We start from the raw sequence: 16,307 nt of genomic DNA, 5'->3' as shown, positions 1-16,307 counted from the left end.
ACTGTAAATGTTTCATTATAATTAATGCGCGAACTTATGCCGGTAAATTCTACGACAGCGAACAGCCACCCACATTAGAAAATTAATAGTTTAGGAATAATAAAGAATCCGAATGTAAATACACTTTTTACATGCTGCACTAATCTATACTGTAGTTCTCACAACGCCATGCATGAAAAACTGTACAAAAGATCATAATAACGGTCTATACATCAGTCAAAGTAATAGGGCAAAAAAAACGCTTCATACGAGTGTCACAGAATTCACGAGGGCAGAAAATGAGCAAAGGATCATAATTATAGCTGAACAGATCATTCCTTCGGCAGAATTCATACTTTCTCCTACTATCTTCTGCTCCGAAACCGGTAAAGGAAAGTCGTTAGTTTCGTGCGGCACAGTGGCATCCGGTCCCGCATATGATTGCGGCTGATCAGCCATTGGTAGATTGGACTGCGTCGTTGTGGGACTGCCCTCTGGCCGACGGCGGTAGCAGGCTTGTGTTTTTCTTGCCGGTCCGATACAAGCCGAATAAGCCATAACCTATGCAAATGGCAAATACTCGAGCACCCTAATACGCACGCTTGGAAGTACAAACTGTGGAGACACATAAAAGTATCAATGTGCAGCTATTTTACATATGCCAGTGAGTTCTGCTCCATAACGCCATTCACGAGATGAGCCATTGGTCCTTGTGCGTACGCCATTACATCTTCCCCGTCGTGGGCAGCGGATGTCGCCGGAACTGTGCTGTGTTGCTTGTAAGATTTTTCCTCTACAACAATAGCGTTTGTTGTTGTGCACGACAATATACTGGAATAAGCCTGCCACATATTGCTCATGTAGATGCTGACAATTAAACAAATTTCAATTAAGTCAAAAATAAGTGCGGCGGTCACGAGATGCTAGCAGACTTACTGCATTTTTCCCGTAGGCAACTTCGATAAAGAATTGTACTATCAAAAATCTTTTGTACAGATAGTAGAATAATGCTATAAGAAACCTGCCGGAAGCCGCCGTAATTAAACGCGTTTTGTAGCAAGAAACTGCTGCATAAATACAAGTCAGATGAAACGAAGCACGCTTTAAATTTTATCGTGCAGTATACGTTCTAAGCTCTTTAATACAAAGAGCATAAAATATGAACTTCACGGGTGCATTAAAAGTATTTAGAACTTTTATGATGGTTGTAATAATAAATAGCACTAATGCACATATGTATGTATATAGGTATATTGTCCCTAATCCCTAATTATCACTACTATATTCCTTTCCTCTACAGTTCACATCATTAGCAGCGAAGTATCCAAAACAAATGTGGTTAACGATCTTACTGGTTGATGCGGTTGTGATATTCTCACGCCCATTCGGCTGGTGTTTGTAGCCTGGTCCGACGGCATACATTAATGTCGTGTACGGTTTCGCATCCACATCGGAAATCGTTCCAGCTAGATCTGGTAAAACAATTGCATTACAGGTTTGTACGAATGAATAGCCTCCATGTGTAGCCGGAAGTGCAGAACACAATATCATGACTGATTTTACAGCAGTCTACAAATTAGTAAACAAAAACCTACCCAGTATATGGTGGCCACGATTGGAATATCCTATAAATTTAAATCAAATACATGATGTAATATATACATACACAGAAGGTCATGTGGCGGTAAACCTAATTAGCTAACAAAGTAATTTGACTCAAATCGTCCTGAATTTTATTATAATTATATAAAAATTTGACTTTTTATTGGGCAGTATATATATATATAATGTATTGCGCCAGCTAAGAAGCGGTCACATACCGGAAATGGATAACGAATGGGCATGATCAGCGGTAACTGAAACAAAACAAAAAAGAAATTGTATACCACCCAAGCTGTCGATGTGATTATCTAACTATTTTAATTTCCATGTAATTACCAAGTATCAGTGTATCATCCAGACTGACTAATTTCAAGGCTGTTGATATCGCATTTGCGAACGCAATGGTTTCCTCAAGTGCATATCGTGCGCGGTTTTCGTGATGAGCATGATCAATTCTTCCGCCCTCGACCATAAGAAAAAATCCCTTTTTATTCTTTTGCAGTATCCGTACGGCGGTGTTAACCATACGGGATAGAGAGGGTTGTCCGTCAGCACTTGTGTTACGATCGGATTCATATTTCATATGGCTGTAGTCGAATAGACCTATTAATTAGTAACACAATTTGTAAATACACTTTTGCAATTGCAGTTCAACTAACATGTAAAACACATCCTTCTACATAATGCTTGCTTCTACACTTCTTTATACAATTTTTAATATAAAATCGTGATAATACGAATTTACATATATTTCTTCGTGCACGCTGTAACTATTCTGAATTTTGAAGAAATGTGGTAGAGTGACCATGATTAGTGAATTTACAGCTTCGCAGCTCCAACGGCTTCGGTAAAATCTCTTAATTACTATCTACAGAGTATTATTTTGCAAATAATTCAACTCTTCCTATCAACATTACGCTTGCACAAACATACAGTAGCTTACCAGTTACCGTTTGGGTTGAACCATAAGTGCACGTATGAAAAGTAACCTATAGTTTCATCTGCATATTGTGTTACATCCTGTCTATGATTTATGACGATGACCCCTCTCTAATGGTCATGGTCGGTCCTTAAAAATTTGCTAAATTCACATTAAACTAGGTAATTCTTAACGAATACTGCGCTAGTCTGTGTTACGTACTGTACATTAAACACTATGCAGAACTGTACCGAAGATATTTCAGCTTGGACTAAATTAAATTACTACCCAGTAATTAATTAACAGCGATGCATATTATCTAACCAAACCTACCAAGTAGGTAATCGGTTTCTTCCGTATCGATTTCGTTAAAATCTTCATTCTTCCAGACATAGCTGTAAGCAAAATTCTTCCTGAATTTGTCCGCCACCCAGTCTTCGGCCAGATTGCGCATGTCAGATCTTCTTCCGGTGCGATTCACGTACTGCACATCGATGACATCCTTGGGAAAGAAGTGCCGACGTCCACCGCCCAGTATAACCTGTGTAGCGCACTTCACTGTTACAAACATCGTAAATTTGGCTGATCTGATTATAAGTTAATTTAAATTATATAACCCAAACTACGTAGTCACACTAATTATGCCTTTAGTACTTACATTACTCTAGATTAAATTAAGCAAGAAGTGATATTACTTAGCTCACTCTAGATTAAATTAGGCAGAAAGTGAAACTAAACGATAGGAAGTTGCAGTAATTGTATAATTGAAGGCTGATGTGCTACGCAGAAAATTAAAGTCGAGTGACATTCCGTTACGTTATTGTGATCAAGCTATATACAGTACTTACAAGTTACAATTAGCTTATTTGTACATTTTATAGAATTTGAGTAGTTACAGAATATATATGACATGCGATAGCTAGGCAATGGTCAAGAAACGCTATAATTATGTTTTTACTTTGAGGTCTCGACCCGGAAGATCTTCGATCAGTTGTTTGGCAATATCTTTGCAAGATCGATGCCCATCGGGAATGGCACTGTCGTCTTCCCAGTCGCGGTCAGCCGCGTGCGCATAAAACGCCGCTGGAGTGGCGTGCGTTATCCTGGTTGTTGTCACAATGCCCGTCGATTTATCGGCATCTTGTGCCCACTTGAGAATGTTGGACAATTTGGAAGTGTCCGTCACGGAGGAGCAATTAGATAGGAGGACGGAATCATCCAGCCCAATAACACGAGATTTTGTCTTTACTCCTGACGCCATGGCTGTTGCTGTGCACGCCGAATCGGCAATCTGCTTATTTGTACAATATGTCTGCAATAACAAAAATGTAAGTTTTTCTCTCAAATAGTTACTAAAAGGTTATTCTCGTAGTACTAATCAAAGCATACATACTTAAATGAAACAAAGCTTTTTAAAAATATATGTAAGTTGCATAATTCGGTGCAGTTTAATTAATACACATATGTGTATCCTACTTTTTAAATTTATGAGTTATCTATAAATTTTTTTATCCCAGTTGTCATACACACTTTGATAACGGCTGTGTGATCAAGTTTTTCATATACAAGGCGGTTTTCTTCTCCGGTGGAACCATGTTTTTGACCGTCGTAAATGCGGGCTGCGGTGGATGTCGCAACGCTCAATCCGTCCCCAATAAATAATATAATATTTTTCGCTATTTTTGTATTTGGTTTCTGGGAAAACCGATCCTGCATTAGAGTATCGGCTTGTTTTTTCCAAAACTCTGCATCTAAAGAGTAGAAATTACATGTAAGACTTGAGAACTGATAAGAAATACTTTATTTGATTTACGCCATATTTACACTCCATATTTAATTTGAATTCGCCGTGAATGTATTGTATCATTATGGCTGTGCACATGCGAAATACACTATGCGAAATGCGAACACTACACTATGCGAAATTTTGCAGCACATTAAATTTATATGTTATCTTACCTTGACACAAGGATTCCGCAAAGGTCACCGCAATAATGATTAGCGCTCTTATGTCCATTGCGCAAAAAAAAACTTGAAAGACGAAGCGGAACTGGAAATCACCAATACGGTTATACTCCGTAACGGAAAATATTAGTTGACAAGATAGCTGTCAGATTCAAGTTCGCGCGGGATTCTGATGTCAACGGTCATTGTGCATAATATCATAAAAATAGAGCGATCAAGGCAAGGGACAACTGTTCAAGAGCGTAGAGAGATGCTACAACTGATCTTTGCAATACCCGTACATCTTGCAGCACAATGCGATATAATAGCAATGTGCAGAGTAGCTGATGATGCGCAGGAGTCAGAGCTTGTCCAGTGATAATCAGCTGTACACAGGCACTGCAGAAGCCGGTGTAGTGGCTGCAATATGCAACATCACACCGAGCAGAATGTGAACAAAATGATCAAATAAACAACCTGTTGAATCTGCATTGCGACTCTTTATGGCTTTAGATATTGTGGTTGTACAATAAACCTGACAATTTGCTTCTCAAGTGGGACAGGATCAAAATTCATACGCGCTCCACATGTGTCAAAGCTGTACTTGGTACAGATGCGGTTCCAGTACTTACTTTTACTCGAATGAAAAACAACCAACAAACGCAAGTATTTATTATCCCAAAAAGAAAAGCGGAGAACGTTGTGCATAATAATATTACTTGTTTCCTGTATGTTTTAAGCAGCAAAGCAAAATGAGTGCGCAAAAAAAATCCAAAAAAGTGTACTTCATAAAACCCCGTTTAGCTGGTTTACCCTGACCAGACAGTTGACCCCATGAGCTACGCTTATTGTGTCAATGTTAGGTGAAAAATGCTCACATTTTGTCAAAATTATGTACAATAATAATAGCAGTACCATAGCGCACTATTTCGCACCGGAATCGCATCTGGATTGACCTGACAACAATCGAAGGCTGTGATGCAAAGGTACCACTATCCCGCGTCATGTTTTCAGAAATTGTATACGACATTGTTTGTTGTTTTGTTAAGTATATTCATTCCCGTCTGGTGCTGATTGTTGATTCAACTTCTGAACTTCAAATGAAATAAATTGTTCAGCCTTTGCACTAACAGCTGTGTCTAATAACGACTTCTGATACTTCTATACTAAGTCTTTACAAAAGAAATGAAGTTGAAGAAATGAGGTTTTTTTTACTAATTTTTGGTTAGTTTGTTCTTCGTCGTACCTCATCCTATTTGTGACTAAATGAAATCATCAAAATCGAGTGCGAAACGTAACTAACAAAACACAATGGAGTCTGGACAACTGCTAAGTAATATTTGTAGTAATTTTTAATGACTTCCAACGCAATATAACGCGCACCTTTACTTGTATCGTCGTATGAGTGCATGCTCAACGAGTTCATATATTTTTATATCACAAAAGGGGAACCATCGCGTATTGTTTATTTACGGCAGTTAAACATGCAATTTTGATTCAACATATTACCACCGGACCTGGCACCGGTTATATATCTTCATGCTGTTGTGAATAATAACCCTTCATGGCAAAACTTTCAGCCGCTCCGTAAAGCCGGGTAATACTATCGTCCATATAAGTGGCCAACGCAGAAAAAACTATGCTGCAGTGTTCCAACGCAAAATCTCCGGTTTTCAAAGTTTTCTTCATAGGCTTCAGAAAGTTTTCGAAGATGTCCATTTGGTGTGGGTCAAACTGCAAGATTTGCTTTTTGTTAGACGTAAATTATCATAACAGATACGATATTTAACAAATTGACGCTATCTGTGTTTTGTGTATTTGACCACGCTGTGCATTGAATTACTCTTACATTTTTAAAAATACTGTAAATGTGGGAAAATATTCCATTTCCTTGATGAAATAACCCGGAATTTCCGTTAACTAATGCAAACCCTTTCAACGAAGCAGAATCACAACCGCCTTTCGCTTTCTTGCAGTAAAACGGGCGGAAATTCCATTGGCAGGATAATAAACGCATTTCTGTAAAAACATAAAAAATTTTATGTTATCGGCTACATAAACACCTAAATGTGTCACATCCGTACCTTTCCGCGCAATCTGCACCATTGTATCCAAAATATTTTGCGGATTGGCATTTCCAAGATGGATATGATGTTGATGCAGCGTGTGCATAAGTTTTTCTTCCCATTCAAAATTTCTCATTTTTGTTAAATTCATCAAGAGGACACCGGGACCTGTCGAAAATCGCCTTTTATTCTACCCACAAAAGCTGTAACGCAAGAAATTCTTGCCTAAAAATTAAACTGCGTAGCGATATCGTAATTACAGTTGTATAATGTCGGTTCCAGACACGCCCAGCCTAGTATACGTACCACGTAGCAATATTTTTTCAAAGGCAGACAAATGAAACTTGCAAAACCATCTTCAGAGAACAAATTTAATGGATTCAGATGGTACAGTATTTATTATTTTGTATTTCCTGGGGTACTTTACCATTTGACAATGTTTTAGTATCCAGCTCATCCTCTTTTTTTAACACCGACGTTTCAGAGGGTTCAACATCCAGAACCATGGACAGCATTTCCGGTTCACGCATTCGGAAGAATTCCACCCAAAGCTCTTCAATGGGTCGCATAACTATCGTGGCCGTGTCCAAGTATATAATTGCCTCGAAATCTTCTATTACAGCCTGTTTACAAATTAAAACAGTAGCGTTAATACAGTAACTGCTTGGCATAATTTTGTTGTGCGGAATACAGCTTTGAACCATATTAACTGCTTTCAAATAAGCTCTGCCACATTCTGTCCATAATTATTTTCTCTTATGTGAACAAATTTTGCAGCGACATGCTTTTGCACTAGTACTGCAGTGCTTATCCTGGAATACGTTTTTTAAATTTTTCCCGCAAATTTTCTATTTGGCTGTTTAGATAAAACTGAAACTGGTAGTACTCTGTATAAAAAAAATCCTTTGAAAAGCGAATTTATTTTAATGCACCCAGTTGGTAATTTAAGTACGCCCTAAAACACTGCACAAGAGACCTTTTGTATATCCTACCGGCAAAAACATTTTCTGCATTTTGCACTTGGTATCTGTATTTCTCCAGCTGATATCCACGTTCAAGTTAGAGTGATGCACAGACGGAAATTCCAGATCCACAGGATAGATATCCACAATACTCCCACTTAGCCGAGCCAGCGCCTTCGAGGTCACCAGTTCGGTAAAACGGTGCCGAATTTGTTCGAGGCTGGAGTGCAAATTGGTGAAGACGATGAACGTGATTTCCGGTGAATTGGTCAGCAGCAGAATTGACTTTATGGATACAAACATATCATCGATTTGCTGCTCTCCACACGCCACATACACGATATTCACCGCTTGCGGATCTATCTTTAAGTGCAAGCAACAACAGTATCAACGGCGCTACAGATTATTACTAGTATTACATTTTTATTAATATGCAACTAACAAAGTCAGGGCAGAGATACAAAAACAAAAATACAGTACGTATATTACAACTTTACGAAGCCACTTGCAAAAATATATTAATTGTGCTATTATTAGCAGCTTTATAATTAAAATCGATGGTAATTAGATCATAGGCGATCTACAGACATTGATTTTTATGTTTTGCGACGTACCAATTCCGGTGTTTCTCAACTAATAAAAGCATGGCTAAGGATGTTGTAAAATTACCTCATGTTAAATCTACAACATGTAAACTGTTGTTCAGTATTTACCGGTACAACGTTGGATGTAAGATGTCCATTACTACTCGCTGCCGCTTCCTGTCGCTCCATAATGGCATATGCATCAGGTTGCTGTTGATTACGATTCCTGTACTTGACCAATGGAACCAAACAAACTATCGCAGCAACACCAAATAAAAATAACCGTTTAGCAAGTCTGCGATATAAAATCAAAGCAGGCATTTCAGACAATTTAATACTGCAGTTTATGAGATCTCGAAGGAGAGAAGGATAAAATAAGTGGGAGTACCAGAATGTGCAAGAGAGCCGGTGGATACTGGATAGTTTATGGGAAAGATATTATTGCTACTTTTGAGGTACCGGACCTTTTGCTTAAAAAAAACAACTAAAGCTTCGCTTTAAAATTTCAGCTACCGCGCTGTAATAAAAAACTTAAAACTGAAAATATTTTGCCACGTTATTTGGAGCGATGTCGCGTTTCTTAAATTAGGTCATTGTCCATCGCATTGGTGTTTTGACCTACATGTTGCAACCGCACACGCTTCTTGCTAGCAATATAAACTCCGAGGGCTGTTAATTTAGTGATAGAATATGCGCAGTCGACATTCGTATCTTTTGTATATTAAAATCTGACAACTAAAAAACATATTATTACATGGTTGCGAAACGCATATGCAGCCAGCATAATTTGGCATAGGTACCGAAGAGATCGATAGATGAGATGTACGGCAAAATTTTAATTTTCATAGTGCCGTAACTGCCGTTCCCATGTATCCTGAACGTCATACGTCATGGGTAAATCACTATTTATTTATTTTACAACAAGCGTATTTGTGCAAAATAAATCATCACAGTAAAATTTTGAGATTGCATTCACCACAAAAATAAACCACCTTGCCCGATGCCAGCGCATCCAAAACCGAACGATCATCCATATTTTCGTTTTCGATTATTTCCATACTTTTGAGCCAAATAATCATGCATTAAATTAAGCGTATTATTAAAAACGCGGTCGCAATTGTGCACACCGGCTTCGGCAATACGCTTGAATTTTGTCCTCAATGGCATTAAAAGAGTTTCTTCCGGATTCTGCTCGTCCAGGACGTACTGAAACGTAAAACAAGACATAAATCCAAAAATTCACTGCATCATTTTTTATCTTTCTCATGCCACCACATTATTCTCCTGATCTTTGCAGTGCTAGTTAATATACACACCGCATTTTATTTTTGTCTTGGGCCGTGCTTACTGTAAATCCCTAGAATTTACTTACTTTCACAAGCGCGATATGAATTGCTGTCAAATGCCGTTTATCAGCATCTTGCCCATTCTGAAGATAATGCGACGACTGTTGAATTAAGGATATTCCGTTTCGTTTTGCATTGCGGCAGTTGCAGTAATCTCGATAGCAATGGTGATGTCGAAAATTCCATTCGCACGAAAGCAGTTTAAACAGTGCTGCAAAATTCGAAAAGATCAAAACGAAAGGAACACGGTAGCGGCTCTTGTTCTTAGTTTTGTATTTCTACTAAATTTTTGCAGTGAAGGGAACATTTGAGCATGTATATATTTAACTGACTCAATATATTCATAACTAAAACTTGTTTCATACATGATTTTTGCAGGAAGAAAACATTCAACATATCCTGTGTGCCGCGACGTATTTGATGTTTGGTGGATGTGTACGTCAGCTGCATGTGGTTATCCCATCCGATCAGTCTTAGATTTTTCAGGTGCATTAAGACGACTCCGGCATTGATTCCTGAATATGCAACACACACTGAATTAACCATAAGTATCAAAAAATAATACGTAAAGCATGCCCAGTTATCTGCTTATTTTGCTGTAGCATATTCTTCTGTAGTTCTCATCATACATTTACGACATTCTTATGTAAACCGGTTTTTGTACTGAAGCGTACCTAATGGCTGCACAAATGGCACAGTGTACACATTGTTATAATAACCCAAATCTGGATCTTCATAATCCGCTGTCATAGCCGCTACTTGACTGTTGCTCTGCATTTCGGAGAAGGTTTCCCACAGATACTCCACAGGAGCCAGGAAAATCGTATCCGGATTTAAGTAGATTATAGCATCCGTTGCCTCCAGCATTGTCTTAAAAACGGTTGCTTCCAATATTTAGCAGCACAAAATATTACAGCCGACACATAATTCACTCATGAATAAAAATTAGAAAGACACTAATTGTGATCATATTATGTGAAAAATACTTTGCGGGACTGCCATATTGCATAACCATAATAATCAAAACGTAATTACCATATGAGCAAATACTATAGTACAGTAGTGATAATAATGTGTAGAATCTAAAAAACAGTTAATACGGTTTTGGTTGTAACTGACCGGAAGATAAATCAGCCGACCGGTGCAATATGTCGCACTGGGATTTAGCACACTCGCGTTGATTTTGTCCTCATCGATGAATCCACTTAGTCCCTTAACTTCCCAGGTGATACGCTGATGCTGAAGAAAAGGTGTGATAACTTCCTGAACAGCGGCACTTAATTCGTTGACGCGGGATGATTCCGTGAATAGAATTATATTTATTGCACACTGTGTGAAAAGCGCGAGCGATTTGATGGATACTGGGACAGAACCGATTTTCTCACTTCCGCACACCATATATACCACATTAATCGTCTCGGTGCAGAGTTGTTTTCCAGTTACTTTCCTCCTAAAAAGGTAAGTTAATTTACCAAAAAAGTAAATAAATATCTGTCGCAGCTTGATTTCTTTGTAGAAAAATAACGTTTTACTTTATCGGTGTAAACATCGGAATTTCCTTGTCTCCACAACAGTATCCCGTAGACAAACAGGTAGGATAATCCAGTTCTTTATTAACGCGACAGGCAGGTTGCAGATCACTTTTGTCATCCTGGCTACCGGAAATGGAGCGCACAAATCCCAGACGGATACCATTTACAAAGACGGTTACGACCGATACGACAAAAAAAAGCAACAAAGCTAACACTGCCAGAAATTTCACAATAAGTATTAGATAAACGTAGGATGGCTGAGATTGACCTTTCCTTTTTCTCCGTATATCCCTTAAAGTTTTGTAAAACCATATATAAAATAAATCGCAATATTTTTGCACAGAAAAGGACTTAGTTTTTAGGGTGCTCATTTTATCAACCAGTTGCGACATCTTAGCAGGTAAATCATAAACGGCTACAATGCATTGTCGCTCAGGTGAGTTACAAAATTATGCGTTCTGGGGCTGAAAAAAGTGGTACACATCTGCTTCGTTAATGATACCGTGCCGCGCAGCGCCTCAGGCATTTTTTATCATCTACCTAATTGTCGAAGCATTAAAGCCGCTTTTCGGTTTACGTAATGCTGTAATAATCGGTTCATATTACCCACATGCACGTCATGCTCGAGAGAACTCACGCCTGCTCGCCTTGAGTTTTTACTTCGCATTTCATAAATAAAGATTTAAAATGTTCCTCATTATGCAAAGGATCGCCACATTTCCATACAACAATGACCTTGCTAAACGTGAAAACCCAACGTTTGCACAGACGAACAAAAAGCGTAAGTTACAAATATGCTGGAAATAACAGGGACAGTCTAGTGATTATTTCCCATTACCCTGATGACTGCCCATATAAACAAGTTCGGATGCTCGGGCATAATCGTTAAAACCGCAACAATGCAGTAATATCGCATAAGCGCATAAGATCATACGCATACTGCAAATTCAGCTAAAAACGATAAGCAACAAAAAGAACTATGAGAAATCCTCATCGGCCGGGGCATCCAGATCCTTATAGCTAACCACGTTTCTTCCATCTCGCCTAGAAAAGTACGATTGACAAAACATGATGAAAAAGCACATTCGTCATTCCCGTTAGGAGCATATGAGACTTTTTGTATTAAACAATCGTGTATGAATTAGCGATACTACACGTAAAACACGAGCGAGATTTAATAACCACAATCAGCACAAGGTCACCACAAAAGCAGAAATCTTGTAATTGCAGCAGAGATACACTCTACAACACAAAATAAATTCTCCGAAATACAGTACTAAATACTAATCATCGTGCAAAAATAAAGCGGTTTTAATACATGTAAAGCAACTAACAAGAAACCATATTTGTAGTATTGTGCCTCACCTGGGGCCAAAATTTCGCGGTGGACCCATTCCCCGACCACCAAAGAAATCCCCACCGTGCATGCCCATGGGCGGCATAGGGGGCATGCCCATAAAGGGCGGCGGAAACGGTCCAGGAAACGGCAGGGGCATCCGCATATCCGGCGGGAAACCCAGCCGTCCAGCCATCGGATGTCCTCCGAATCCCCCAAAGCCCGGCGGACCACCAGGCATCGGACCGCCCTGATTGCCTCCGCCCTGCGGTAGGTTGCCAGCCTGACGACTAGTCGATGGATGATCGGGGAGAGAAGGTCGCTTGCTGTCCAGGAGATAATTGTTGAAATATTCCACATCTTTCTTCACTTCCTCCACCTTCTCGGCATGCTTATTGAATATGTGCTTGCGAATAAAATCAGGCCCTTTAAATTTCTTTCCACTCAGTGGACAGAGCCATTTGTCCTCCGATAATTTCTTCGTGTTAGATTCAACAAACCGCTCCACCTCTTTATCCACATCTTTGACACCCAGCTCTTCGATTTCTTCGTTCGTCAACTTCTGCTTGGGAAGCAACCATTGACTTAACTTGTTCTCCATTCCTTTCACGTACGTATTGGCTGAAACGGATTTTCCGTTAACACACTTCCGCTTGTTGTAACTTGACACCCGACATCTATTCATGTTCCGAAAAAACGAACTGCATCATATCAAAATGTTACGTACCATCTTCCGTTGTGACCTTGTGGGGAGGCGGCTGTCCCCTGACATGGATGATTCCGCAGCGGTTTGGCATTTCATCCTCCAGGGGATAATCCGAGCAGTTGTAGAAATCCAACGAGTGCACGATGCGAATGTAGAGAAGCAAACGATCTAATACTTTATCCAGCTCTTCATCTCGTTCAATGGTTGCAGAACTTTCCTCGCCTTCTTCACGATCTCGGTCATTCTTGTCCGTGTGCTTATCGGGGTCATTATTTCGTGAACCTTCATACTCATCCTCTTCAGCCGAGCCTTCTTCGATAAGGTAGTCGGTGATGTCTTTCAGAATAGGGTTCCGGGATTTTATCATAAAGCCCTACATAATATATGCCATTATCATAAAGCCCTACATAATACAAAGATCCAACTATAAACTTAGTTTCAACGTTAAACCTTTACTACCGATCACCAAAAATCAAATCATGCACTTCACCACCTTCAACCATACCTTTTCTGCTTCAGCTTTTTCTTTGTCGGTCAGCCACAACCCAAACTGAATATCCAGATTCTGTATGATCCGAGCGGCCAGCTGAATGCAACTGCGCACCACTGGCTTATGACGAGTAACACCAGTCGTAAAGCGCACCCGGCGCGTCAGATCACGATTGACGATGGCGCCGAGCTCGGTATCTCTAAGCTGAAATCAAGCCACACTTCAATACAACAGTTTGTCTTCAGTGCACCAATCAAACAACAACTCGTTTTTACCCTAATGTTGCTCAGATTCCAGCAGATTTCCTTAATATTAACATCTGGTTCGAATGTGGCCCACCCACGACGGAAGAAACGCCGTTCCGGTAGCGGATCGGCTATGGCAACTTTGACGAAACCCGGAAATCGCTTGCAGACCTAAAGAATTAACTGAAGAATTGAATCCGTTCCCGAAACACTAATCTAAACAAAACTTCTTAAATGTGAAGACTTACCGCTTCTACTTCAGTTCTGGTAATGTTTGGTGGAAGGTTACGCAAAAAGATGGAGGTAGTTTTATACAAAACTTTTCTTTTTGTGGGGGCATTCGGTTTGTCACTCTCCTTCGTTTTACTGTCCTCACTCGACTCGGGTTCTTCTCCCGGTTCCTGACCTTCCTCTCCAGGCGTCTTTTCTTCCTTTCTGTAAATAATCCATAAAATAAACAATATGAAATTAAAGATCTGAAATCATTTTCAGCCAATAAGCAATAAATAAATAAAGAACCGCATGTAAATTTCCGATTTCTTACTGTTCCGCCTGTTCTGATGGAGTTTCTTCCTCTTTCATATCTTCATCTTCAGGCTTGTCGGAAGAAGATTCAGTGGGAACTTTTTCGTCCAACAACTTAAAATCTTCTTCTGTTCCTCCCTCCATAATAATTAATGCTTCGTCCAGAAAACGCATAATATCCTTCTGGTTCTCAATCTCCAAGATAATATCCGCAACCCGTCCAGATTTCAAAAGATGCATGTATGCATCCAACCGTTGCTGGATAAACATCCGCTTCTCCTGATTACGTGCTAGGCTTTCTTCTGGATGATACTTCTGCCGAAACCTATAAAAAAACACGGAGTAAGGTAAAGGGAATCTCACAATATGTGTTAACAAGTGACACTATGTCAGAAAGCATCCATACTTACAGACCACCCTTTGGAGCATTTTCACAATAGCAAAGTATATTTATCAAAGCAAAACGACAGAAGTTTATCAAAACCTTCACTGCATTGTGCACAGTGATTAGGGACGTTTTGCGAATGGGTGCAAAGTTATAAGTAAAAGTTCAGAAAGTCGGAATAGTAGAAAAATAGCGCGGATTTAAAAAATATCCGAACGCTGCAGTGCAATGATAGCTATCTCAAAATATGCGAGAAAGGATGTACAAATGACTGCTCTCGGCCAACTCTCACTGTCTGTGCCTGACCTGTTAAGCTAATAAACACCACAAAATGAGGCAATATGGAACAAATAAGCAAGAATAATGCGCTGATAAAGTGTCTGCTAACCATTCTTCGTCTTTATGGGCAAGAAAAAATTCATGGATCTGCTGGCGTTTAAAATCGATTTTGTATTCGCGATATTTTTGGTTAACTTCATCCTGTTCCACATTTTCGTCCAGAGTACCCATAAATTGTCTGAAACTCATCAGTGCGGGTTGCGTTGGACCTGCAACGTAAGCGATAGCAATTCCACTGTAACAACAGGTAATGAAAAATTTTCAAACGTATATGACTATAACACGTTACATGTAAAATTTAAAATGATGAATTTATAATGTATTTCAACTATCAACGCATTTAAAAGTTAATCGATAGTTCGCGTCAGAATGTCGACAAGAGTTTTTATTCATTTTATAAGGAAACTGGCGCGTCGTATTACTTGTATTATAGTTGTACAATCGGCAACTTACCATTGGGAGTTTCTCCGCCATCAAGACTGCAAAATTAGCAAACACATTTGCATAGAAACAGTAACAGCAAAACTGTAGCGTACCCCGCGCCTCGTCCACCAGACTGACGCCGGTCACCGAAGTCGTCTCGATCACCATCATCCCTATCAAAACCAGCTATAAACTTCAAAAAGACATCATTAGCCGTCAACGCTCACCAATCTCTCCGTGGTCTCTTGTTCATCTGTCCCATTCCGTGGCGATCCGGTGGACTGAACTGCTTGCGATGGCCGCCATATCCCTGGTTGTTCCGCGAATAATTACCTCGCTGCCATCCACCTCCATCGCGGCGCCTACAACGCGGTTTATAAGCTGTTGAACTTTAGCTGTTCACTCACGTAAAGAAAACCGATGCAAACAAAACAGCTGTGCGCTCGTAATGTTGGTAATGAACGGACCTGTCGTTCCAGCCTCCATCATTGTCGCCATCTCCACGGCGTCCCCGAGACCGCTTTTGATCATATTCATCATCGCTATCACCCATAATTACCAGGGAATCTTAGTGCAATCCCTGGGCAGCGGGAAAACACGTTTGTTAAGCGCAAACTGCAAGATGACAAGTTAGTTACGGCTACTGCGAGTGCTGGCACAACAGCAGCTCGTCCCAGCCCCAGAAACAGAATGGGCAAGACATAACCGTGCATCTTTAAACTCATCAAGCAATCGCAGTAAACTCAAATATCAACTTACAATAATTAATGACAAGAATGCCTCACAATTACCAGCCAAGATCTGAGCAGAATTTGGAAGTTCCAGATTCTTCAGATTGTTTATCGTTTGCGTGACGGTGACGGCTCGAAACTCGAGAGAGCCCTGCACTGGAAGAGCGGAAGCACAAGATGTAGCGTCGCTAAT

The 16,307-nt window shown here is 39.8% G+C and overlaps 4 protein-coding genes across 5 annotated transcripts; all 4 read right to left on the bottom strand.

Annotated features, from left to right (window-relative positions):
- Positions 1-115: 115 nt before the first annotated feature.
- On the bottom strand, positions 116-4,922 carry LOC129594379 (alkaline phosphatase-like). Its single transcript, XM_055491057.1, has 10 exons — positions 4,460-4,922; positions 4,031-4,251; positions 3,459-3,812; positions 2,834-3,041; positions 1,918-2,184; positions 1,800-1,835; positions 1,575-1,604; positions 1,332-1,451; positions 636-772; positions 116-540 (listed from the first exon to the last, which is right to left on the bottom strand). Exons 1-10 carry the CDS (start codon positions 4,515-4,517, stop codon positions 244-246), a joined length of 1,728 nt encoding a protein of 575 aa, XP_055347032.1. The 5' UTR covers positions 4,518-4,922; the 3' UTR covers positions 116-243.
- A 1,049-nt stretch (positions 4,923-5,971) lies between these two features.
- LOC129594386 (glucoside xylosyltransferase 2-like) lies at positions 5,972-8,557 on the bottom strand. Its single transcript, XM_055491064.1, has 6 exons — positions 8,186-8,557; positions 7,503-7,835; positions 6,938-7,133; positions 6,529-6,678; positions 6,294-6,463; positions 5,972-6,178 (listed from the first exon to the last, which is right to left on the bottom strand). Exons 1-6 carry the CDS (start codon positions 8,375-8,377, stop codon positions 5,972-5,974), a joined length of 1,248 nt encoding a protein of 415 aa, XP_055347039.1. The 5' UTR covers positions 8,378-8,557.
- A 403-nt stretch (positions 8,558-8,960) lies between these two features.
- Positions 8,961-11,394, bottom strand: LOC129594381 (glucoside xylosyltransferase 2-like). Its single transcript, XM_055491059.1, has 6 exons — positions 10,935-11,394; positions 10,522-10,852; positions 10,077-10,272; positions 9,768-9,917; positions 9,429-9,613; positions 8,961-9,262 (listed from the first exon to the last, which is right to left on the bottom strand). Exons 1-6 carry the CDS (start codon positions 11,324-11,326, stop codon positions 9,083-9,085), a joined length of 1,434 nt encoding a protein of 477 aa, XP_055347034.1. The 5' UTR covers positions 11,327-11,394; the 3' UTR covers positions 8,961-9,082.
- Positions 11,395-11,576: 182 nt separating this feature from the next.
- LOC129594377 (serrate RNA effector molecule homolog B-like) lies at positions 11,577-16,266 on the bottom strand. Of its 2 annotated transcripts, none has more exons than XM_055491055.1 (13): positions 16,143-16,266; positions 15,851-15,963; positions 15,611-15,745; positions 15,497-15,556; positions 15,414-15,439; positions 15,010-15,169; positions 14,256-14,561; positions 13,960-14,146; positions 13,742-13,882; positions 13,482-13,670; positions 12,998-13,349; positions 12,300-12,891; positions 11,577-11,978 (listed from the first exon to the last, which is right to left on the bottom strand). In XM_055491055.1, the coding sequence occupies exons 2-13, from the start codon at positions 15,934-15,936 to the stop codon at positions 11,912-11,914; spliced, it is 2,301 nt and encodes a 766-aa protein (XP_055347030.1). In that variant the 5' UTR covers positions 15,937-15,963; positions 16,143-16,266; the 3' UTR covers positions 11,577-11,911. The 2 variants fall into 2 exon arrangements, with proteins under 2 accessions (XP_055347030.1, XP_055347029.1); XM_055491054.1 differs by having other exon boundaries at positions 15,851-15,998; positions 16,143-16,259.
- Between the last annotated feature and the right edge of the window lie 41 nt (positions 16,267-16,307).

The sequence above is a fragment of the Paramacrobiotus metropolitanus genome, unplaced genomic scaffold (assembly GCF_019649055.1).
Source record: "Paramacrobiotus metropolitanus isolate TYO unplaced genomic scaffold, Prichtersi_v1.0 Parri_scaffold0000067, whole genome shotgun sequence".
Lineage (NCBI taxonomy): Eukaryota > Metazoa > Tardigrada > Eutardigrada > Parachela > Macrobiotidae > Paramacrobiotus > Paramacrobiotus metropolitanus.
Note: the sequence above shows the minus strand (reverse complement) of the source record. Positions and strands in the feature narration are given on the sequence as shown.

Excerpts from the sequence above, each read along its gene's own strand:
- LOC129594379 (XM_055491057.1), bottom strand. The coding sequence starts at position 4,517 with ATGGACATAAGAGCGCTAATCATTATTGCGGTGACCTTTGCGGAATCC. Across the intron at positions 3,813-4,030 it reads ATCACACAGCCGTTATCAAA|ACATATTGTACAAATAAGCA; the intron begins GTGTGTATGACA and ends TTGTTATTGCAG. Across the intron at positions 773-1,331 it reads TATCACAACCGCATCAACCA|AGGAAAAATCTTACAAGCAA; the intron begins GTAAGATCGTTA and ends CTATTGTTGTAG.
- LOC129594386 (XM_055491064.1), bottom strand. The coding sequence starts at position 8,377 with ATGCCTGCTTTGATTTTATATCGCAGACTTGCTAAACGGTTATTTTTA. Across the intron at positions 6,464-6,528 it reads GGTGCAGATTGCGCGGAAAG|AAATGCGTTTATTATCCTGC; the intron begins GTACGGATGTGA and ends ATGTTTTTACAG. Across the intron at positions 6,179-6,293 it reads TTTACAGTATTTTTAAAAAT|TTTGACCCACACCAAATGGA; the intron begins GTAAGAGTAATT and ends CAAATCTTGCAG.
- LOC129594377 (XM_055491055.1), bottom strand. The coding sequence starts at position 15,936 with ATGGGTGATAGCGATGATGAATATGATCAAAAGCGGTCTCGGGGACGC. Across the intron at positions 15,170-15,413 it reads TGGCGGAGAAACTCCCAATG|GTCCAACGCAACCCGCACTG; the intron begins GTAAGTTGCCGA and ends CTTACGTTGCAG. Across the intron at positions 14,147-14,255 it reads CCATCAGAACAGGCGGAACA|AAAGGAAGAAAAGACGCCTG; the intron begins GTAAGAAATCGG and ends GATTATTTACAG.
- LOC129594381 (XM_055491059.1), bottom strand. The coding sequence starts at position 11,326 with ATGTCGCAACTGGTTGATAAAATGAGCACCCTAAAAACTAAGTCCTTT. Across the intron at positions 10,853-10,934 it reads CCGATGTTTACACCGATAAA|GAGGAAAGTAACTGGAAAAC; the intron begins GTAAAACGTTAT and ends TTACCTTTTTAG. Across the intron at positions 9,918-10,076 it reads GCCATTTGTGCAGCCATTAG|GAATCAATGCCGGAGTCGTC; the intron begins GTACGCTTCAGT and ends TTGCATATTCAG.